The 25,194-nt window shown below is 40.8% G+C and overlaps 1 protein-coding gene across 1 annotated transcript in view; it reads right to left on the bottom strand.

The window, feature by feature from the left end:
• LOC142674686 (uncharacterized) overlaps positions 1 to 25,173 on the bottom strand; it is a 44,638-nt gene extending 19,465 nt beyond the window's left edge. Inside the window, exons 1-3 of the mRNA XM_075847204.1 lie at positions 25,054 to 25,173; positions 20,963 to 21,060; positions 20,684 to 20,798 (exon numbers count right to left, since the gene is read on the bottom strand). Of these exons, the coding sequence (XP_075703319.1) occupies positions 20,684 to 20,798; positions 20,963 to 21,060; positions 25,054 to 25,138 (298 nt within the window). The 5' untranslated portion in view covers positions 25,139 to 25,173. The remainder of the gene's footprint in view (positions 1 to 20,683; positions 20,799 to 20,962; positions 21,061 to 25,053) is intronic.
• Between the last annotated feature and the right edge of the window lie 21 nt (positions 25,174 to 25,194).

Raw genomic sequence — 25,194 nt, 5'->3', positions numbered from 1 at the left:
CTGAACGTGCCAACTAGTCCATGTCCTTAAGGGGTTAATAATAAAGCATTTTGTAAGGGGAAAAAAGTGGAATTTTCATTTTTTTTCACTTTGTATATTTATTTATTTAATATAAAATTTATTAAACTTTTTTTTCGTTTTTTACTAGTCCCATTAGGAAACTTCCCTATGCGATCATCCGATCGCTTTTATAATACACTGCAATACTTCTGTATTGCAGCGTATTCCTACCTGTCCGTGTAAAACGGACAGCTATCTGTTAGGCCATGCTTCTGGCATGGCCTAGCAGGCATTAACTACAGGCAGACCTGGGGGCCTTTATAGGCCCCTGGCTGCCATAGAAGACATAGGGACCCTTTGATCTTATCACGGGGTGCTGGTGGGATGAGAGAGGGAGCTCCCTCCCTCCAATACCACTCAGATGAGACGATCGCTATTGTGCGCCGCATCTGCGGGGTTAAACAGGTGAGATGGATACTTAATTCTATATCGCCCGTTCGAGCAGGTCTGCTCCCAGCCCTCAGTTACCAGAGGTAGCTGGGGGCAGGGAGATTTAACTGCTCATCTCGGCGTTTATTCCTATGCAGCACCGTAAAAAGGAAATGGCTTTGAATAAAGCCCGAAAGTTGCCACCGTAATAACACTAATGGGCGGTCACTAACGGGTTAAGGAATTACAGTGCATGCATTTCCCTTATCTAAAAAATACCAAGACACAAAACTTTTACATTAGGGAATTGCAGGCACATCTATTCTATAATATACACCGATTATCAGGATTGTCTCTCTCACACATAGTACCAGGGACAATCCTGATAATCAGTATATATTATATAAGTGATCACACATAGTACCAGGGACAATCCTGATAACCAGTATATATTATATAAGTGATCACACATAGCACCAGGGACAATCCTGATAATCAGTATATATTATATAAGTGATCACACATAGCACCAGGGACAATCCTGATAATCAGTGTATATTATATAAGTGATCACACAGCACCAGGGACAATCCTGATAACCAGTGTATATTATATAAGTGATCACACATAGCACCAGGGACAATCCTGATAATCAGTGTATATTATATAAGTGATCACACATAGCACCAGGGACAATCCTGATAATCAGTATATATTATATAAGTGATCACACATAGCACCAGGGACAATCCTGATAATCAGTGTATATTATATAAGTGATCACACACAGCACCAGAGACAATCCTGATAATCAGTATATATTATATAAGTGATCACACATAGCACCAGGGACAATCCTGATAATCAGTATATATTATATAAGTGATCACACATAGTACCAGGGACCATCCTGATAATCAGTATATATTATATAAGTGATCACACATAGCACCAGAGACAATCCTGATAATCAGTATATATTATATAAGTGATCACACATAGCACCAGAGACAATCCTGATAATCAGTATATATTATATAAGTGATCACACATAGCACCAGAGACAATCCTGATAATCAGTGTATATTATATAAGTGATCACACATAGCACCAGAGACAATCCTGATAATCAGTATATAATATATAAGTGATCACACATAGCACCAGGAACCGTCCTGATAATCAGTATATATTATATAAGTGATCACACATAGCACCAGGGACAATCCTGATAATCAGTATATATTATATAAGTGATCACACATAGCACCAGGGACAATCCTGATAATCAGTATATATTATATAAGTGATCACACATAGCACCAGGGACCATCCTGATAATCAGTATATATTATATAAGTGATCACACATAGCACCTAACAGACATCCTGATAATCAGTATATATAAGTGATCACACATAGCACCAGGGACAATCCTGATAATCAGTGTATATTATATAAGTGATCACACATAGCACCAGGGACAATCAGTATATATTATATAAGTGATCACACATAGTACCAGAGACAATCCTGATAATCAGTATATATTATATAAGTGATCACACATAGCACCAGAGACAATCCTGATAATCAGTGTATATTATATAAGTGATCACACATAGCACCAGGGACAATCCTGATAATCAGTGTATATTATATAAGTGATCACACATAGCACCAGGGACAATCCTGATAATCAGTGTATATTATATAAGTGATCACACATAGCACCAGAGACAATCCTGATAATCAGTATATATTATATAAGTGATCACACATAGCACCAGAGACAATCCTGATAATCAGTGTATATTATATAAGTGATCACACATAGTACCAGGGACAATCCTGATAATCAGTATATATTATATAAGTGATCACACATAGCACCAGGGACAATCCTGATAATCAGTATATATTATATAAGTGATCACACATAGCACCAGGGACAATCCTGATAATCAGTATATATTATATAAGTGATCACACATAGCACCAGGGACAATCCTGATAATCAGTGTATATTATATAAGTGATCACACATAGCACCAGGGACAATCCTGATAATCAGTGTATATTATATAAGTGATCACACATAGCACAAGGGACAGTCCTGATAATCAGTATATATTATATAAGTGATCACACATAGCACCAGGGACAATCCTGATAATCAGTATATATTATATAAGTGATCACACATAGCACCAGGGACAATCCTGATAATCAGTATATATTATATAAGTGATCACACATAGCACCAGGGACCATCCTGATAATCAGTGTATATTATATAAGTGATCACACATAGCACCAGGGACAATCCTGATAATCAGTGTATATTATATAAGTGATCACACATAGCACAAGGGACAGTCCTGATAATCAGTATATATTATATAAGTGATCACACATAGCACCAGGGACCATCCTAATAATCAGTATATATTATATAAGTGATCACACATAGCACCAGGGACAATCCTGATAATCAGTATATATAAGTGATCACACATAGCACCAGGGACCATCCTGATAATCAGTATATATAAGTGATCACACATAGCACCAGGTACAATCCTGATAATCAGTATATATTATATAAGTGATCACACATAGCACCAGAGACAATCCTGATAAATCAGTATATATTATATAAGTGATAACACATCTCACCAGGGACAATCCTGATAATCAGATATTATATAAGTGATGACACATAGCACCAGAGACAATCCTGATAATCAGTATATATTATATAAGTGATCACACATAGCACCAGGGACAATCAGTATATATTATATAAGTGATCACACATAGCAACAGGGACAATCAGTATATATTATATAAGTGATCACACATCGCACCAGGGACCATCCTGATAATCAGTATATATAAGTGATCACACATAGCACCAGGGACAATCCTGATAATCAGTATATATAAGTGATCACACATAGCACCAGGGACAATCCTGATAATCAGTATATATTATATAAGTGATCACACATATCACCAGGGACAATCCTGATAATCAGTATATATTATATAAGTGATCACACATAGCACCAGGGACAATCCTGATAATCAGTATATATTATATAAGTGATCACACATAGCACCAGAGACAATCCTGATAATCAGTATATATTATATAAGTGATCACACATAGCACCAGGGACAATCCTGATAATCAGTATATTATATAAGTGATCACACATAGCACCAGGGACAATCCTGATAATCAGTATATATTATATAAGTGATCACACATAGCACCAGGGACAATCCTGATAATCAGTGTATATTATATAAGTGATCACACATAGCACCAGGGACAATCCTGATAATCAGTATATATTATATAAGTGATCACACATAGCACCAGAGACAATCCTGATAATCAGTGTATATTATATAAGTGATCACACATAGCACCAGGGACAATCCTGATAATCAGTATATATTATATAAGTGATCACACATAGCACCAGGGACAATCCTGATAATCAGTATATATTATATAAGTGATCACACATAGCACCAGGGACAATCCTGATAATCAGTATATATTATATAAGTGATCACACATAGCACCAGGGACCATCCTGATAATCAGTATATATTATATAAGTGATCACACATAGCACCAGGGACAATCCTGATAATCAGTATATATTATATAAGTGATCACACATAGCACCAGGGACCATCCTGATAATCAGTATATATTATATAAGTGATCACACATAGCACCAGGGACCATCCTGATAATCAGTATATATTATATAAGTGATCACACATAGCACCAGGGACAATCCTGATAATCAGTGTATATTATATAAGTGATCACACATAGCACCAGGGCCAATCCTGATAATCAGTATATATTATATAAGTGATCACACATAGCACCAGGGACCATCCTGATAATCAGTATATATTATATAAGTGATCACACATAGCACCAGGGACAATCCTGATAATCAGTATATATTATATAAGTGATCACACATAGCACCAGAGACAATCCTGATAATCAGTATATATTATATAAGTGATCACACATAGCACCAGGGACCATCCTGATAATCAGTATATATTATATAAGTGATCACACATAGCACCAGGGACCATCCTGATAATCAGTATATATTATATAAGTGATCACACATAGCACCTAACGGACATCCTGATAATCAGTATATATAAGTGATCACACATAGCACCAGGGACAATCCTGATAATCAGTGTATATTATATAAGTGATCACACATAGCACCAGGGACAATCCTGATAATCAGTATATATGATATAAGTGATCACACATAGCACCAGGGACCATCCTGATAATCAGTATATATGATATAAGTGATCACACATAGTACCAGGGACAATCCTGATAATCAGTATATATTATATAAGTGATCACACATAGCACCAGGGACAATCCTGATAATCAGTATATATAAGTGATCACACATAGCACCAGGGACAGTCCTGATAATCAGTATATATTATATAAGTGATCACACATAGCACCAGGGACCATCCTGATAATCAGTGTATGTTATATAAGTGATCACACATAGCACCAGGGACAATCCTGATAATCAGTATATATTATATAAGTGATCACACATAGCACCAGGGACAATCCTGATAATCAGTGTATATTATATAAGTGATCACACATAGCACCAGGGACCATCCTGATAATCAGTATATATTATATAAGTGATCACACATAGCACCAGGGACCATCCTGATAATCAGTATATATTATATAAGTGATCACACATAGCACCAGAGACAATCCTGATAATCAGTATATATTATATAAGTGATCACACATAGCACCAGGGACCATCCTGATAATCAGTATATATTATATAAGTGATCACACATAGCACCAGGGACAATCCTGATAATCAGTATATATTATATAAGTGATCACACATAGCACCAGGGACAATCCTGATAATCAGTATATATTATATAAGTGATCACACATAGCACCAGGGACCATCCTGATAATCAGTATATATTATATAAGTGATCACACATAGCACCAGGGACAATCCTGATAATCAGTGTATATTATATAAGTGATCACACATAGCACCAGGGACAATCCTGATAATCAGTGTATATTATATAAGTGATCACACATATCACCAGGGACAATCCTGATAATCAGTATATATTATATAAGTGATCACACATAGCACCAGGGACAATCCTGATAATCAGTATATATTATATAAGTGATCACACATAGCACCAGAGACAATCCTGATAATCAGTATATATTATATAAGTGATCACACATAGCACAAGGGACAGTCCTGATAATCAGTATATATTATATAAGTGATCACACATAGCACCAGGGACAATCCTGATAATCAGTATATATTATATAAGTGATCACACATAGCACCAGAGACAATCCTGATAATCAGTATATATTATATAAGTGATCACACATAGCACAAGGGACAGTCCTGATAATCAGTATATATTATATAAGTGATCACACATAGCACCAGGGACAATCCTGATAATCAGTATATATTATATAAGTGATCACACATAGCACCAGAGACAATCCTGATAATCAGTATATATTATATAAGTGATCACACACAGCACCAGGGACAATCCTGATAATCAGTGTATATTATATAAGTGATCACACATAGTACCAGGGACAATCCTGATAATCAGTATATATTATATAAGTGATCACACATAGCACCAGGGACAATCCTGATAATCAGTATATATTATATATGTGATCACACATAGCACCAGGGACAATCCTGATAATCAGTATATATTATATAAGTGATCACACATAGCACCAGGGACAATCCTGATAATCAGTATATATTATATAAGTGATCACACATAGCACCAGGGACAATCCTGATAATCAGTATATATTATATAAAAGTGATCACACATAGCACCAGGGACAATCCTGATAATCAGTATATATTATATAAGTGATCACACATAGCACCAGGGACAATCCTGATAATCAGTATATATTATATAAGTGATCACACATAGCACCAGGGACAATCCTGATAATCAGTATATATTATATAAGTGATCACACATAGCACCAGAGACAATCCTGATAATCAGTATATATTATATAAGTGATCACACATAGCACCAGGGACAATCCTGATAATCAGTATATATTATATAAGTGATCACACATAGCACCAGGGACAATCCTGATAATCAGTATATATTATATAAGTGATCACACATAGCACCAGAGACAATCCTGATAATCAGTATATATTATATAAGTGATCACACATAGCACCAGGGACAATCCTGATAATCAGTATATATTATATAAGTGATCACACATAGCACCAGAGACAATCCTGATAATCAGTGTATATTATATAAGTGATCACACATATCACCAGGGACAATCCTGATAATCAGTATATATTATATAAGTGATCACACATAGCACAAGGGACAGTCCTGATAATCAGTATATATTATATAAGTGATCACACATAGCACCAGGGACAATCCTGATAATCAGTATATATTATATAAGTGATCACACATAGCACCAGAGACAATCCTGATAATCAGTGTATATTATATAAGTGATCACACATAGTACCAGGGACAATCCTGATAATCAGTGTATATTATATAAGTGATCACACATAGCACCAGGGACAATCCTGATAATCAGTATATATTATATAAGTGATCACACATAGCACCAGGTACAATCCTGATAATCAGTATATATTATATAAGTGATCACACATAGCACCAGGGACAATCCTGATAATCAGTATATATTATATAAGTGATCACACATAGCACCAGGGACAATCCTGATAATCAGTATATATTATATAAGTGATCACACATAGCACCAGGTACAATCCTGATAATCAGTATATATTATATAAGTGATCACACATAGGACCAGGGACAATCCTGATAATCAGTATATATTATATAAGTGATCACACATAGCACCAGGGACAATCCTGATAATCAGTGTATATTATATAAGTGATCACACATAGCACCAGGGACAATCCTGATAATCAGTATATATTATATAAGTGATCACACATAGTACCAGGGACAATCCTGATAATCAGTATATATTATATAAGTGATCACACATAGCACCAGAGACAGTCCTGATAATCAGTATATATTATATAAGTGATCACACACAGTACCAGGGACAATCCTGATAATCCGTATATATTATATAAGTGATCACACATAGAACCAGGGACAATCCTGATAATCAGTATATATTATGGAACAGCTGAGCCTGCAATTCCCTTATGTAAAAGAATTGTGCCATATTATAAACAAGGATATCGGATTTATACTGCGGATTCACGGCGCATTTGTTGCAGAATTTCCCTATTAAGTTCAATAGGAAAGTCAAGTTCCGCAACAATCGTCATTGTTCCCAGAATCCTCTGCGGCTACACCGCGTCTTCACAGCAACGATGCAGGTTACATATATATATATATATATATATATATATATATATACATATACATATATATATATAAAAAGAAGGCGTCATGTGACCCCTGTAGCCAATCACAGGCTGGAGAGGTCACATGACAGAGCAGCCGGAAGAGCAGGTACGTTTTGCTATGGTAATGTTCGGAGAGGTGAGGATCGGCCTTGTTGTAGTACATCATTACAAAATACGACTCGTCCCACAAAACAACAGACCACTACAAAGACCAGAAATAGCAACTTACCCCAAAGAGGCCGGCACTGATGGGGTTAAATCCCTGCTCAGTCTGGGTTTAGGACTCCAGTGGGCGGGGTCACTCAATGATTGATACACACTCCTACAGCAACGACTGATAACAGAGAGAACACCCGACCAGCGCCTGGTCTCTACCTCGAATACTGCAATCGCTGAAGGACCTGTGCTGATGTCTCCACCATGGGACCGGCGCAGGAGGGGCGGAGCTTAGCAATAGAAAGTAGTAATGGATCAAGGACCTGTGACGATATCAAGATCACGTGACCGGTGTATCAGGGGGCGGAGCTTAGAAGTGGAAAGAATGAAGAATGGATGAAGTACCTGTGATGAGAAACATGTGACCACTGCAGGAGTTGTCTGAGACCTGAGATAATGTCACAACCATGTGACTGGGGCAGGAAGGGCGGAGCTTATCAGTGGAGAGAAGTGTTGGATAAAGGTCCTGTGACAATCACATGATGTGAGGGCTTGGTGAGGGGCGGAGCTCTGTGAGGGGGCGGGGCTCCTGTGCTATGTGGAGAAGTGATGGATTCAGCGTTTTCTTCTTCTTTTATAGGTTTAGGCAATTGTGTGAAAGCTGGAGCCAGGGGAATGGTGGGAGTTGTAGTCCTCTACTCTTATACCTCCTCCGTGTAATGTCCACTAATATCACATAACAGCCTAGACATGCTGGGAGTTGTAGTCCTCTCCTCCTATACCTGCTCCCTGTCATGTTCTCTGATATTCAGTTACATAGTTTGTATGGTTAAAAAAAAGACATGTCCATCAAGTTCAACCAAGGGAAGGGATGAAACAACATTTCTACACATTGACACAGGAGTTTATATTTTCTCATTACAGGAAATTATCTAAGCCTTTTTTAAAGCCATCTCCTGTCCCTGCTGTGACGGCTTCTGCGGTGACCATTCCATAGATTCACAGTTCTCACAGTAAAGAAGGTTTGTCGTCTCTGCAGGTTGAACCTTTTTTCTCCAGACGGAGGGAGTGCCCCCTTGTTTTTTGAGGAGGTTTTACATGGAACAGGATTTCACCATATTTTTTGTATGTGCCATTCATATATTTATATAAGTTAATCATGTCCTCCCTTAGTCATCTCTTTTCAAGGCTAAAAAGGTTTAATTCTTTCAGTCTTTCCTCATAACTTAGATTCTCCATGCCCCTAATTAGCTTTTTTGCTCTTCTTTGTATTTTTTCCAACTCCAGGGCATCCTTTCTATGAACTGGAGCCCAGAACTGGACTGCATATTCTAGATGAGGCCGCACTAATGCTTTGTAAAGTGGCAATATTACATCCCTGTTCCGTGAGTCCATGCCTCTTTTAATACACGACAATATCCTGCTGGCCTTTGAAGCAGCTGATTGACACTGCATGCTGTTATTTAGTTTATGATTTACAAGTACACCCAGATCCTTCTCAACAAGTGACTCCCCCAGTGTAGCTCCCCCTAGGACATATGATGCATGCAGGTTGTTGGTACCCAGATGCATAACTTTACATTTATCTACATTAAACTTAATTTGCCAAGTGGATGCCCAAACACTTAGTGTGTCCAAATCAGCTTGCAATTCACAAACATCTTCCATAGTCTGAACTATATTACATAGCTTGGTGTCATCTGCAAAAATAGAAACAGTGCTATTAATCCCATCCTCTATATCATTAACCCCTTCCCGCACCTTGACGTAACTGCACAACAAGCTGTGAAGTAAGTTCATGCACCTTGACGTGCAGTTACGTCGGCACTTTAAAAGTTAACCGCCGCGCGGCGCTACACCGCAGAGGCGGTTAACTGTGTAGTCTGCCTGCCCTGGTGTCCAGGTAGAGTACAAGGGACCAATCGAAGCGGTCCCTTGTTAGAGAGGCTCCGATTGGTTAGTCTGTACAGACTAATCAATTGGAGATTAGCACGTTAGAGATCAACGTCAGAGGCTCTGATCTCCTCTGTTGGAGTCAGGAAGTGGAGGAGATCAGAGCCTGCAGCCGTCGTGTGCAACGAGTGTTGAACAAAAAAAACACTTAAAACCCACATTAACGCCATGATCGCAGTCCCAAACTGTGATCACCCCCTCCCCTCCCAGTCTATAAGGGAGCTTTTCTTTTGTTACTTTTTTTTTTAGTCAGATCTAGTCAGTTAGTCAGCGTCAATTTAGCCAGTGTTAGATTAGTCAGATCTAGTCAGCGTCAATTTAGTTAGTGTTAGTGTCAATTTAGTGTTAGTCAGCGTCAATTTAGTCAGCGTCAGACCGCCTGTAAACGTCAGATCGCCCGTTAGCGTCAGATCGCTCGTGTTAGTTTAGTCAGATCTAGTCAGCGTCAATTTAGTCAGTGTTACTCAGCGTCAGTGTTGACGTCAATTTAGTCAATGTCAGACCGCCTATCAGTGTCAGATCGCCCGTTAGCGTCAGATCGTCCATTAGTCATCGTCAGACCGCCTGTTCGTCAGCGTCCGTTAGTCTCAGTCAGTTAGCGTCCTTCAGTTAGCGTCAGTCAGTGTGTGATTGTCAGTTAGTTATTGTCTTTTTGCAAGTGTAGTTTAGTGTTAGTCAGTTATAGTGTCATACAATAAAAAAAATTAAATATATTAGTGTACGTTAGTGTTAGTATTTAGCGTTTTATGTAAAAAAAAAAAAAAAAAAAAGTTCTATTCTACATTTTTTTGTATACACTTTCTACAGTATACAAGATTACATAAACCTTTACTGTACACACAAAAAAAAATGGCCCGCAAAACATTTTCTGCGTAGGAGGCGTATGAGATGCTGGCATCGGACACAGATACTGCGAGTGATGTAGGGTCCGCTTTTGTGTTGTCCTCTTCCTCAAGTGACACTGAGGAACCTCCTCGCAGTCGCAGGAGGGTTAGTGTTCAGGTTACACCTGCACCTAATTGGTTGCCCCCAACCTCCTACACCCCCCAAGTACCGGACTTTACTGCTGCTGCAGGGGTCCAAGTCCAGGCAGCAGGGGTGTCTGAAATTGAGTTTTTTCAGCTCTTTTTTTCGGACAGCATTGTGGACAAAATTGTAGAGCAAACTAATCTTTGTGCTCAACAATTTATTACTGCCAACCCCGGTAGTTTTTATGCCAGGCTATACAGGTGGCATCCCACCGACAAAACAGAAATGCTGCAGTACTGGGGATTGGTCCTAAATATGGGCCTAACAAAGAAGCCATCAGTGAGGGCCTATTGGTCCACTGATATTTTTTACCACTGCCCCTTATACCGCACCACAATGCCCAGGGCTCGTTTTGAGGCAATACAGAAGTTTTTGCACTTCAATGATAATTCCCAGTGCCCCCCCCCCCCCCAGGATCACCCAAATTTCGATCGACTCTATAAAATTAGACCCCTTATTTCCCATTTGGCCCAAAAGCTTTCCATGTCATATACCCCTGGAAGAGAAATTGCTATTGACAAGTCCCTGGTGCATTTGAAGGGAAGGGTGAAGTTCAGGCAGTATTTGCCCAACAAACGTGCCAGGCATGACATCAAGATCTACAAGTTGTGTGAGTCGGAGTCGGGCTACACACATACTTTTAAAATATACGAGGGAAGAGACAGTCAGATTGAACCCCCAAACTGTCCACCCGTCCTGACCACAACTGGGAGGATTGTCTGGGACCTCCTGCACCCACTGTTTAATCAGGGGTACCACTTGTATATTGACAACTGGTACACAAGTGTACCCCTGTTCAAATGCCTGGTGGAACAAAAAACGGTGGCGTGTGGGACGGTCCGCAAAAACCAGAGACCGCTCCCAAAAACCCTTCTCGGCCAACCCCTGCAGCGTGGGGAGAGCAGGGCGGTCCAAGGCGAAGGGGTCCTATTTTTGAAATTCAAGGACAAGAAGGATGTGTTGATGCTAACATCCATTCATGATGCCACCTGCTCTCTTGTCCCTGTGCGTGGTGCAACACCCACCACCACGTCACGGCCTGTCTGCATCCAGGCATATAACAAATTTATGGGGGGAGTGGACCTTTTTGACCAGATGCTCAAGCCGTACAATGGCATGCGGAAATCAAAAATTTGGTATAAAAAACTTGCGGTGTACTTTATCCAAATGGCATTGTACAACTCCTTTGTAATATACAGGAGCACTGGTCAGGAGGGGACATACCTGGAGTACCAGGAGAAGGTAATCAAATCCCTTCTCTTTGGGAATGTGGCAGAGGTAGGAGAAAGTTCTGCCTCTGCAAGTACGGATGTCCCCAGGATAGTTCCAGGGCAGCACTTTCCTGGTGAATTGCCGTCCACCTCAAAAAAAAGCCACCCCCAGAAGAGGTGTCGTGTCTGTGCCAAAAGAGGCATAAGAAAAGACACGACATACCAGTGGAACACCTGTCCCACCCACCCTGGACTGTGTATGAAGGAGTGCTTCCGGATATACCCCACCTCTCTGGATTTCTAAATTTTATTTTCATCTGTCCCTTTCATTTATAATTTTCGGCCCTTTCATTTACAATTGCCGTCCCTCCCATTTACCATAACCATTTCACCATTTAAAATGTGAACATCCCCATAACAAAACTAAAAATTCCCATTATACCCCTAGATGAATATCTAGGATTTGTAATATGGTGTAGTATCTGCACAATTTTTTAGGCCTATGCAAACATGACATGTGCCCAAAAATCATCCAAGTAAAATAAGGCCTCAAAATCCTTGTGATGTTCCAATATTTTCTGTCCCTGACCATATGTCCAGCAACAGAGAATTAGGGCCAATTTGGGGGTATTTCTAAACTCAGAAGAAATATCCTGATAAATGTTGAGGTGCTTTTCTTCACTTGCATGCTCTGTGTCTGAAAATTCTGTCCTATAAATGAAGCATTTGTCATATGTTCTTTTTCACGCCAGATATCCACAAGATTCTGCAAAAAAACTATGGGGTTAAAAAAGTGATCACACCACTAGAAAAAAATTCATTGAGGGGGCGTAGTTTTCAAAATGGGGTCACTTTTGGGGTGTTTACACTGTTTTGGTCCCACACAGTGCATTGCAAACGCGAAATGGCACTAAAAACTATTCTAGCAAAATCTGCGCTCCAAAATCCAAATGACGCTCCTTCTATTCTGAGCCTGTGGGTCCAAACAGCAGTGTATTACCACATATGTGGTATTGCCGTAATCGGGAGAAATTGCTTTACAAATTGCTTTTTGTCCTTTATTCTTTTTTAAAATCTAAAATTTCTATGTTTTTTCAGAAAAAAAGTAGGTTTTCATCTTCACACACGAATGTAAATAAATTTTTCAAAACAACTGTGGGGTCAAAATGCGAACTATACCACTAGAAAGATTCATTGAGGGGTGCAGTTTCCAAAATGGGGTCACTTTTTCTCTGTTTTTACTGTATCGGCAGCACAAGAACTCTTCAAATCTGACATGGTGCCTAAAATATATTCTAAAAAAAGGAGGCCCCAAAATCCTCTAGGTGCTCCTTTGCTTCTGAGGCCTTTGCTTCAGTCCGTTAGCACACTAGGGCCACATGTGGGATATTTCTAAAAAGTGCAGTATCTGGGCAATAACTATTCAGTTGCATTTCTTGGGAAAAAACCTTCTGTGTTACTGAAAAAAATGGATTACATATGAATTTTGGCAAAAAAAAAAATGAAATCTGTAAATTTCACCTGTAGTTTGCTTTAAATCCTCTGAAATGCCTAAAGGGTTAAAACACTTTCTGAATGCTGTTTTGAATACTCTGAGGGGTGCAGTTTTCAAAATGGGTTCATTTATGGAGACTTTCTAATATATAAGGCCCCTAAACTAACTTCAGAACTGAACTGGTCCCTGAAAAAATAGCCTTTTGACATTTTCTTGAAAATATGAGAAATTGCTGCTAAAGTTCTAAGCCTTGTAACGTCCTAGAAAAATAAAAGTAGGTTCCAAAAACGATGCAAATATAAAGTAGACATGGAAAATATAAACTAGTAAGTATTTTGTGTGGTAATACTATTTGTCTTCCAAGCAGATAGATTTAAATTTCGAAAAATTTAAATTTTGATGGTTTTCACAATTAAATATTGAATTTATCGACCAAATTTTTTCACTAACATAAAGTACAATATGTCACGAGAAAACAATCTCAGAATCGCTTGCATAGGTAAAAGCATTCCAGAGTTATTACCACATAAAGTGACACGTCAGATTTGAAAAATCGGCTTCGTCCTGAAGGCCAAAACAGGCTCAGTCCTGAAGTGGTTAATAAATAAGTTGAATAATAGTGGTCCCAGCACTGAACCCTGGGGTACACCACTTATAACCGGGGACCATTCAGTGTAGGAATCATTGAGCACAACTCTCTGGATACGGTCCTTAAGCCAATTCTCAATCCAATTACAAACTATACTTTCTAAACCTATAGGCCTTAATTTACCCATTAGACGTCTATGGGGGACAGTGTCAAATGCCTTTGCAAAGGCCAAAAACACTATATCCACAGTGGCCCCTCTGTCTAGGCTTCTGCTCACCTCTTCATAAAAACAAATCAGGTTGGTCTGACAACTTCTGTCCTTTAGTAAACCGTACTGGCTGTCACTTATACTACTATTTATTGTCACATAATCCTGTATATAGTCCCTCAATAGCCCCTCAAACATTTTCCCCACGATGAATGTTAAACTTACTGGTCTATAATTACTCAGGGAAGACCTAGAGTCCTTTTTGAAAATAGGCACATTTGCCCTGCGCCAGTCCCTTGGCACTATACCAGTCACTAGACAATCTCTGAATATTATGAAGAGGGGGAGAGAAATAACTGAACTAAGCTCTTTAAGAACTCTAGGGTGTAACCCATCTGGTCCCGGGGCCTTGTATACATTTATTTTATTTAACTTAGCTTGGACCATATCTACATTCAGCGAATTCAGTAAATCAACTGATATATAAACCGCACTGGCACCGGAAGCTGCTCTTTCTTCTGTTGTATATACAGAGCCAAAGAACCCATTTAGTAACTCTGCCTTCTCTTGATCCCCTGTGACCAACTCCCCATTACCACTATTTAGGGGTCCTACATGTTCAGACCTTGGATTCTTTGCATTTATATACTTGTACAATTTTTGGGGATTTGTTTTACTATTATTGGCCACCTGCCTTTCATTTTGCATTTTTTGCTGATTCTATTACTTTTTTTGCAGATTTTATTAAGCTCTTTATGTTTTACAAAGGCTACAGATGTACCCTCAGATTTGTATTATTCAAATGCCCTTTTTTTTGTCATATATTGCCCTTTTTACAAAAGGTGTAAGCCATGTGGGGTTTAATTTTAGTCGTTTATACTTGTTACCTATAGGAATAAATTTTGCACTATAAATTATACAAAGTGGATTTTAAGATCTCCCATAGATCATTTGTACCTTTATTTGACATTAGAGGTTTCCTGTCTATGTCCTGAATTGTAGCCCTCATGCTGGTGAAATTGGCCTTCTTAAAATAATAGGTAAAATGTAACTATATTGTGGTCACTGTTACAGAGGTTTTCACGAACATTGACATTCCCAACAAGCTCTGCATTATTAGAAATGACCAGATCCAACAGAGCTTCACCTCTAGTCGGGTCTTCCACAAACTGGCCCATAAAATTTTCCTGCAATAGGTTGAGGAAATTTCTCCCCATCACAGTTGAAGCCAAACCATGATACCAATTAATATCCTAGTAATTAAAATCTCCCATTATCACTACAGTACCCGCCTGTGCAACCGCTCCATCTGTTTATATAGCTGACCTTCTATCTCCTCAGTTATATTGGGGGGTCTATAGATTACACCAAAAGCAATTTTTTCAGTGTTTACCTCCCTTTGTAATTCCACCCACAAGGTTTCAATCTCCTCACAATCTTCACCCACTATTGTCTTTCACACTCAACTTCATATTACTTCTCGCATACAGACATACACCACCGCCTTGATATCACTTCTCACATACAGACATACCCCACTGCCTTTCCTATTTGGCGTCTTTCCGAAACAGTGTAAAACCCTGTGCCCAGTCGTGAGAAGAGTCTAGCCATGTTTCTGCAACACCAACTAAGAGTCTGGACATGCTAGGAGTTGTAGTTCTCTCATCATATCTCCTCCCTGTAATGTCCTCTGATATTCCATAATAATATCCTGGACATGCTGGGAGTTTTAGTTCTCTCATCTTATACCTCCTTCCAGTAATGATATCACATAACAGTCTGGACATGCTGGGAGTTGTAGTTCTCTCGTTATATCATCTCTCTGTAATGTCCTCTAATATTCCATAACAGCCTGGGAGTTGTAGTTCTCTCTTCATATCTCCTCCCTGTAATGTCGTCTGATATCTCATCGTAACAGCCTGGATATGCTGGGAGTTGTGGTCCTCTCCTCATATACTCCTCCCTGTAATGTCCTCTGATATCCCATAATAGCAGCATAGACATATTGGGAGTTGTAATTCTCTCTTCCTATGTACTCTTCTATGTAGGCCATTGTTTATTCTGATGTTGCAGCAGATTTTCTAGATTCTGATTTGGCCAAGAAGTTGTGGATTATCCCTGCACCTCTGGAGAAACCCATCGACATTTGTTCGTTGGATGGTACTCGTGTGTCTGAAGGATCGGTAAGATGCCGTACTCCTGGTCTGAAATTTTCAGAAGGAAGCATCCACTGTGAGACTATTTCTCTTCTGTTAGTTCTCTCTCCTCCTATACAATTATTTTGGGGTATCCTTGGTTGTTCCTCCATAATCCAGTGTTTGATTAGACTTCAGGAGAATTAGTGCAGTGGGAAAGTTTTGTTCAGGGAGAGGTTTTACTTCCCCCGATTCTAGTCGCAGTCACCAGGGTCTGCCTGTTAAGTATAGAGAATTTGTGAATGTTTTGTAACATAACTGCTGATCTTCTTCCCCCTCATAGAGAGTATGACTGCTCCATTGATCTAGTTCCACGTTCCAAAAACCTTAAGGCGGACGCCCTTTCTCGCAGTCTTCTACAGCAACATGTGGAGACACCTGTACCTTCTTTCATCATTCCTCCTGATAAAATGGTGACAGGGCCAACAAAGGATATTTCTGATTTACTCTTGCAGGCTCAGTCTCAGGAACCTCCAGAGAAACCCGCCCAACGCTTTTTTTTTTCCTAGTGACCTTAGACCTGCTGTTCTTTTAGAGATTCATGGCAGTAAGTTGGCGGGTCTTTCAGGTATCACTAAGATGTGCAAGACCATGTCTCAATCAGTTTGGTGGCCAGATATGCGGAGAGATGTAGAAAGGTTTGCTGTGGAATGTGACATCTGTGCTCGCAATAAGACATCTACAGCATTACCTTTTGGTCAGTTAGAACCTTTGCCAACTCCCAGGAAACCATGGACACACATATCCATGGACTTTATTTTCAAGGTGACCAGATCCGGGGGGAGAGATACCAAATAGGTTGTTGTAGACCGGTTCAGTAAAATGGCCCATTTTATACCCTTGTCTGGCTTGTCCTCTGCTGATAAGCTGGCTACTCACTTTGTTCAACTAGTGGTGAGACTTCATAGTATTCCTGAAAATATTGTATCTGATAATATTGTATCTGACATGGGTTCACAGTTTGTGACTCAATTTTGGAAGGCCTTTGTGCAAATGTAGGTATTGATTTGGGTCCTCCGCCACCTATCATCCACAGACCAATGGTCAGACAGATAGTGAACCAGACATTAGAGCACTATCTCCGGTGTTGTTTCAGATTTACATGATGATTGGGTCCAGTTTTTGCCATGGGCAATTTGTTTGTAACAATTTGTGTCATGCATCCACTAATGTCTCTCCATTTTTCTGTAACTATGGTTTTCACCCATAGGCATCTTCATTTACCGTCAGTGCGGGTTTTGACATTCCATTGCTCAGACTGAGGATTAAGATGTTGAAGTAAAACTGGAGTAAGGTCCATGGGGCTTTGGGCTCAGCTGCCCTTCGTGCTAAATGCAAGTTTGATCGCCACCGCAGGCCACATAAGTTCAAAGTGGGAAATAGAGTGTGGTTGTCCATCAAAAACATCAGTTTAAGACAACCATGTGGCAAGTTGAATCTAGATTTATTGGTCATTTTAAGATTTTAAGACAAATTAATCCAGTTTCCTTAATGGTGAATTTACAACAAAGCATGAGAATGCCCAGGACTTTTCATTGTTCTCTTTTTAGGCCTGTGTATACTTTCAGAAGGGCGATCCGTAGAACTCCTCCTGTTTTGGTTCGTTGTCAGCCTGAGTTTGTGGTCCAGAGGATCCTTGATTTTGAATGGCGTGGCAGACAACTCCATTACCTTGTTGATTTACGGGGTAACGGCCCAGAGGAAAAGTCCTGGGAACAGCTAGAAACATCCATTCTGATAGATTTTTTTAGTTAAACAATTATTATTTAAGTGATTACACATTGTTTTAATTTTTAAAATGTTTCACAAGTCAGGAAATATTATAAATTAGATTCTAATTTATAACATTTCCATGTGCTGGGCACTAGAGGGAGCAGTTCCCAAAATTGCAGCATGGTCAATGTGGTAAAGCAACCTCATTGCTTTATGCTGCAAATTTGGGGTAGACACACTCTCTCTAGTATCGTCACACAATCCCCCCTCCCTTCTTCTAGCTTTTTTTTGCTGCAAAATTTGGAAAAAAAGCACTCGCTCTAGTGAGCTCTGAGAATCCCCCCCTCCTTTATCCTGGCTAGTGCCGGGATAAACGAGGGGATTGAACGGTCTAACCTCCTACACTGTGTGTCGCCATTTTTTGAGCTAACACACAGTGTAGTAGGTTTACATACAGTAGTAAACACACACAAACACGAACATACATAGAAATCTCTTACCTGCTCCTGCCGCCGCGGCTCCCTCCGGCCCGTCCGCTCCGTCTGCTGCCGCTGGTCCAAGTGCACAAGTCCGGAAGCCGCGACCGGAAGTAGTAATCTTACTGTCCGGCCGCGACTTCCGGATCACAGGAAAATGGCGCCGGACGGCGCGCATTTCAAATTGGACTGTGTGGGAGCGGCGCATGCGCAGTTCAAACACAGACGGCGTACACAGAAGTGGATGGGACGGGCCCCGTTCGCAGTCCCTATGGGACTGTGGCTGCCGTATTCCATGTCTGTATGTGTCGTTAATCGACACATACAGAAATGGAAAAAAAAATGGCAGCCCCCATAGGGAAGAAAAAGTGAAAAAATAGAAAAAAGTAACACAAATAAATAAAAACGTTTTTAATAAAACACTAACATTAAACTGATATGAAAAAAAAAATTGTGGTGACACTGTTCCTTTAAGGGATCATCAGCCCTCTTTGAAGGGCTTGGTAATGTTACGATTAGCAGCAGGACTGGTGCTAATCAATGATTTCTGTTATCTCTATGTTTGGGCGTTGCTAGACAATGCCCTTGATCTGTGTCTGGATTTGGTCATCATTTAGCTTTGCCTGGTTAATTAGGGCAGAGTACTTTTCTGGGGGCTAGTATATACTTCAGGCCTGGATTACTCATGTACTGGTTATACTGTTTCTCTCATGTGCTAAATTCTTTACAGATTCTAGTTGGTGATGTTTTTCTTGTCTATGTATATGTGTTTGTTTGAAGTGTGAGACCTGTTGGTCTTCCGAGAGATCTAGTTTTTGTAAAGTGGCTTTTATGTGTATCTTGGTATCAGTAGTTCCCCTGGTTTGTTTGCCTTTCCTGTGCATTTGATCTGCTGCCAAGGTGTTGTCTTTCCCTGCTGTGGGATAGTATTCAGATAGGGTCAGTTAGTGCTGTTAATTCTTTCCCACTGTCTATTCATCTGTTAAAGAGGCTCTCTCACTAGTTTAGTAATGCCCTATCTCCTAGCTAATCTAATAGGCACTGTCACACTGACAATGCTAGTGAAAATTGTGCGTTTATTACTTTAAAAGTTATGAGCTTTTTTCTAAATATGTAAATGAGCCTTTATTAGGCAAGTGGGTATCAACAGCAGCGATTCTCTTTTCGTGAAGCTACCTCACAGCCTCTGACGCTGTCCTATCAGCACGAAGCTGCTTCACACAGAATGAGAGAATGAAGCTGGAGGGTAGGGGGATCACTTAAAACAGCCACATCTCGGGCTGTGGACCACCTATAACAGTGGTATATGAAAGATGAGATTCTAATGTTTCATATGACACCAGAATTGCAGTTCTAGCTGTGACACAATCGGAGATATTGCCATTTAAATACAGTCGGGAATGGAAGCTGTATACTATATGATCACACTGTGTTGCTGGGCCGGGAAGGGGTAGAAGCTGTATGACGATTGGATAGTGTCCTATAGAAAACATTACACTGTTAGGAGATAGGGAATTAATAAACTAGTGACAGATCCTCTTTAACTGCTTTCATGCTATTCATCTGCCATCCACTCCATTTATGCGCATCCATCTTCTACTAACTTTAGTGTTCGGTTCAGCTTTTCGCTGAAGTCACTTTATGAATTAATTATTACTTACCTGTGGTAACACCTCCTGGAATTTCCTCCTCAACTTCACTCTTACACGGTTGATCGCCCCTCGCCCGCTCTATTTCGGCTTCATCCTCCGCTTTAATATTAGTCAGATCTTCCCCCTGATTTCACATATGTAACAATTCAGTACAATACAGCAGAGTGCGAAGAATCTAACACATCAACATAAGAAACCACCAAAATCTATGACCACATTTATGATCGCAAGACCCAAAAGCTCCACACCCCCCTATATAGATCTGGTATAGGACTCAGCTTCATCTACCTGATGATTCTCTGGGACATTGCGATTTTCCTCTGGAGAGTCCTGGGAATACAGAGGACTGGGACATCTCTCTGGTGGATTTCTCCTACTGGATCCATCTGTAGCAAACACACAGTGAATGAATACATGACCATTGTATATCTGTCTATATATCAGACACTTCCCTCAAGACCTGCAATTACATGTTTACTTTTAGAGCGTAAATTAATTATAGTATTTGTGTCCCCACCACTGTTCCCTATAAAGTGCGTGGCTGTGCTCACTAAACTAACACTAATTCCGCGCACTGTCACGGCCGGTGGGTGGATGCAGTGGCAGATCATGCCGGTGGTGTCGCTAGCACCGGAGGGCGGACCCGGCGCTAGCGACAGCTATATTCACTTGCATCTGCGTCCTCAGGATGCAGATACAAATAATGCAGCCTATAATGCGTTGGGAAAACCCCCTTCACAGGCTGGCATGATAACGTCACTGAATAACGGTGGTCTGCGCAAGCGGTCCTGCCCGCAAGGCTGTGCATCGCTCTGTCCGTTGCGGGAAAGAGGAAAGGTAAGTACAATATAAGGCTATGTGGGACTATTTACAAGAGGAGTGGCTGTGTGGCACTATTTACAAGAGGGGGGCAGTTTGGCACTATATACAAGGGCGTGCTGTGTGGCAGTATATACAAGGTAGGGTCTGTGTGGAATTATATACAAGGGGGTATGGCACTTCATACAAGAGGGGGAGGGCTGTGTGGTGCGCTTTACAGGGGGTGTGTGTGTGTGGCGCTATCTATACAGAGAAAGACTCAAACAATGTTTGAATTTGCGCACGGCAAAGGCATATACCTCTGCTACTCACAAACACTACATGCATGGCGATAAGGGGAGCAAACTCATGGCTTACTTAGCTAAAAAGAGAAGAAAGCAGAACTATATCTCCAAAATCCAGTCTCCTACTGGAGCTGTACTTGAGGACACCAATGACATTGTTGCTGAGTTTTGCTCCTTCTATCAAACACTGTATGACCTATGTCCTGGGGAGACGCCCAAGGACCTTGCGGACAGAACTGAGATAATTGAGTCTTTCCTAGACTCCCTTTCTCTTCGTACCTTAACTGCTACGCAAAAAGCCCAACTAGAATCCCCTTTTACACTTAAAGAAATCTGTGATGCGCTCTCCAGTATGCCCTTTAGTAAGTACCCAGGTCTTGACGGCCTTCCAGCCTCATACTATAAACAGTTTGGAGACGTCCTGCTGACATTCTGCCTCAGAGTATGTAACTCTCTTAACGCTTCTCAACATTTCTCTCCTTCAGCGCTCGAAGCACATATTTCGGTATTACCAAAAGAGGGTAAAGACCCGTCGCTATGCGGTAGTTATCGCCCTATATCACTTTTGAATGTGGATGTTAAATTATATGCCAAAATCATAGCTAACAGGATGCAATCCTTACTCCCTGTAAAGGATCTGCCAGACACAGCGCCCGTGGTTAATCAGTCTGCACCTGCTCCTAGGTCTGATAGAGTGACTGGATCTGCTACCACTCAGGCTGGTAGGCTTAGGAGTGGGAGAACCTATCACAGCCTGGCCAGACGGTTCTAGCTCCTGCCCTCGGTCTATTTATACCTTCATTTCCTGCTTGTCTTTGCCTGTGATTCTTTCATGTTTCCTGGCTCTGCTGCCCCTGCTATTACTATTGACCTCTGCTTCTTATCGACCCTGGCTTTACTGACTACGCTCCTGCTCTGCATTTGGTACCTCGTACACTCCTGGTTTGACTCGGCTCGTTCACTACTCTTGTTGCTCACGGTGTTGCCGTGGACAACTGCCCCATTTCCCTTAGCTTCTGTGTACCCTTGTCTGTTTGTCTGTCGTGCACATATTGAGCGTAGGGACCGTTGCCCAGTTGTACGCCGTCGCCTAGGACGTGCCGTGCAAGTAAGCAGGAACTGAGTGGCGGGTAGATTAGGGCTCACCTGTCTGTCTCCCTATCCCGACATTACACTCCCATTCCTGATTGACCCAGAGAAGACGGGTTTTGTTAAAGAGGCTCTGTCACCAGATTTTGCAACCCCTATCTGTTATTGCAGCAGATCGGCGCTGCAATGTAGATAAGAGTAACGTTTTTATTTTTTTAAAACGAGCATTTTTGGCCAAGTTATGACCATTTTTGTATTTATGCAAATGAGGCTTGCTAAAGTCCAACTGGGCGTGTATTATGTGTGTTACATCTGGGCGTGTTTACTTCTTTTACTAGCTGGGTGTTGTGTATAGAAGTATCATCCACTTCTCTTCAGAACGCCCAGCTTCTGGCAGTGCAGACACAGCGTGTTCTCGAGAGATCACGCTGTGTCATCACTCACTTCCTGCCCCAGGTCCTGCATCGTGTCGGACGAGCGAGGACACATCGGCGCCAGAGGCTACAGTTGATTCTGCAGCAGCATCGGCGTTTGCAGGTAAGCTACTGTTCCTACCCTCCCTGAATTGCGGTCTCAACCTGGTTTCTCGTCTGTCAATTTTCTCACTTACACTCACCTCAAAAGGTGTTACCTGGGAGCGTTTAGGCAGCGACCAATAGACCGCCTGTTACCCCGGTTGGAAGCAACCCTCCTCCTTCGACAACCACCTAAGAAGCTTATTACACTATACTATAATAATCTCATTAAGATGAATTCAACAATACAGCCCTCCTTTCTTAAAGCTTGGGAGTTGGAACTTAAGACTACTTTTTCTGACGAGGACACCAAGGAGGTTTTTCGAAACTCCCTTGGGACCTAAAGATGTATTAATTTGCAAGAATCCTCATACAAACTGACCTCTAGGTGGTACAAGACTCCCTGGGTATTGCATAAAATGTGTAACAACATCTCCCCAGACTGTTGGAGGTGCCATAAAGACCCGGGAATATATCTACACTTGTGGTGGGAGTGTGAGAAAATCTCCCCCTTTTGGTCCAGATACAAAATGTCCTCAACACCATAACTCATTCCTCTATTGTTATTACCCCTCGTGTAGTGTTCCTAAACCTGTGGCCAACATTCCCTGGGGTGGCCCCCAAGGAGCTATGGTTACAGCTCTTCGCGGAGGCCAAATCTCTACTACCGTTGTATTGGAAGACCGAGGTTGCGCCACCATTGGCTTAGGAAGGGAGCCCAGCTTGTGAGAATGGGGGAGCTTTGGCATCCTGAGTAGCACTCTCATTCCAAGTACCAAATTATCTGGGCACCCTGGTTTGAATTCTGCAAAAATTACTCCTTTCAACACCTCTGGGGTGCAGACCCCCCCCCCCCCCTCTGTGTTGGATAATGTTGATTGATATTCTAGTTTGGGAATACTTTCTAAACATTCCCACAAGGCCTGATGTTCTTGGAGACCTCTCTCCTTGAGCGTTTCTTTTCCCTCCTTCTCTATTGCCTTCATCTCTACCCCCTCCCCCTTGACGTTGGGTGCATGTGGTGAGAACATACAACAAGATGCTCATACTTCTTTAATGTTCTGTTTGTATGATTTGGTCTGTTTAATATTGAGATAACGAATTGTACATACGATTCTTCTTATTGTGAATTCTAACAATTACCCGTATATTGTATGTAGTGTGGCTCTTATGCATATTGTAACTCACATATTGCCTCTCTCTAAAACCTCAATAAAATGTTATTTAAAAAATAAATAAATAACAAAATGGAATAAAAAGTGATTAAAACCTCGCAGGTACCCCAAAATGGTTTTATTAAAAACTACAACTTGTCCCGCAAAATATATGCCCTTATGCCGCTTCAATCGACAAAAAAATGAAAAAAGTTATGGCTTTTGGAAGGTGGGGAGGAAAAAATGAAAATCTGAAAAACTGGCTGTGGCGGGAAGGGGTTAAAATGTGGGCGTGGTCTAAATGAGATGACATCATGACGTGTGGGCCAGTCCCACCCTGGAAGGAGAAGACACACGTGATGAATTACCCTCCCCACAAATGTGCACAGATGTGTAATGTTATGGCCCCCACATCACAGATTTACAGCAGGTGTTCTCAACATGGCTTCAACATGGCCGCTAGTCCAGCCTGTGTCCACAGTAATGCCAAACATATATTTATATCTGTCTCTTCTTACCTTGTGATGTGCGCGGCCGGTAGTTCTCCATCATAACCTCCTCGTACAGATCCTTGTGTCCTTCTAGATACTCCCACTCCTCCATGGAGAAATAGACAGTGACATCCTGACACCTTATAGGAACCTGACACACACAATGAT

The sequence above is a fragment of the Rhinoderma darwinii genome (genome assembly GCF_050947455.1).
Source record: "Rhinoderma darwinii isolate aRhiDar2 chromosome 1 unlocalized genomic scaffold, aRhiDar2.hap1 SUPER_1_unloc_8, whole genome shotgun sequence".
Classification (NCBI taxonomy): domain Eukaryota; kingdom Metazoa; phylum Chordata; class Amphibia; order Anura; family Rhinodermatidae; genus Rhinoderma; species Rhinoderma darwinii.
This window is presented reverse-complemented; position numbering and strand designations above follow the sequence as displayed.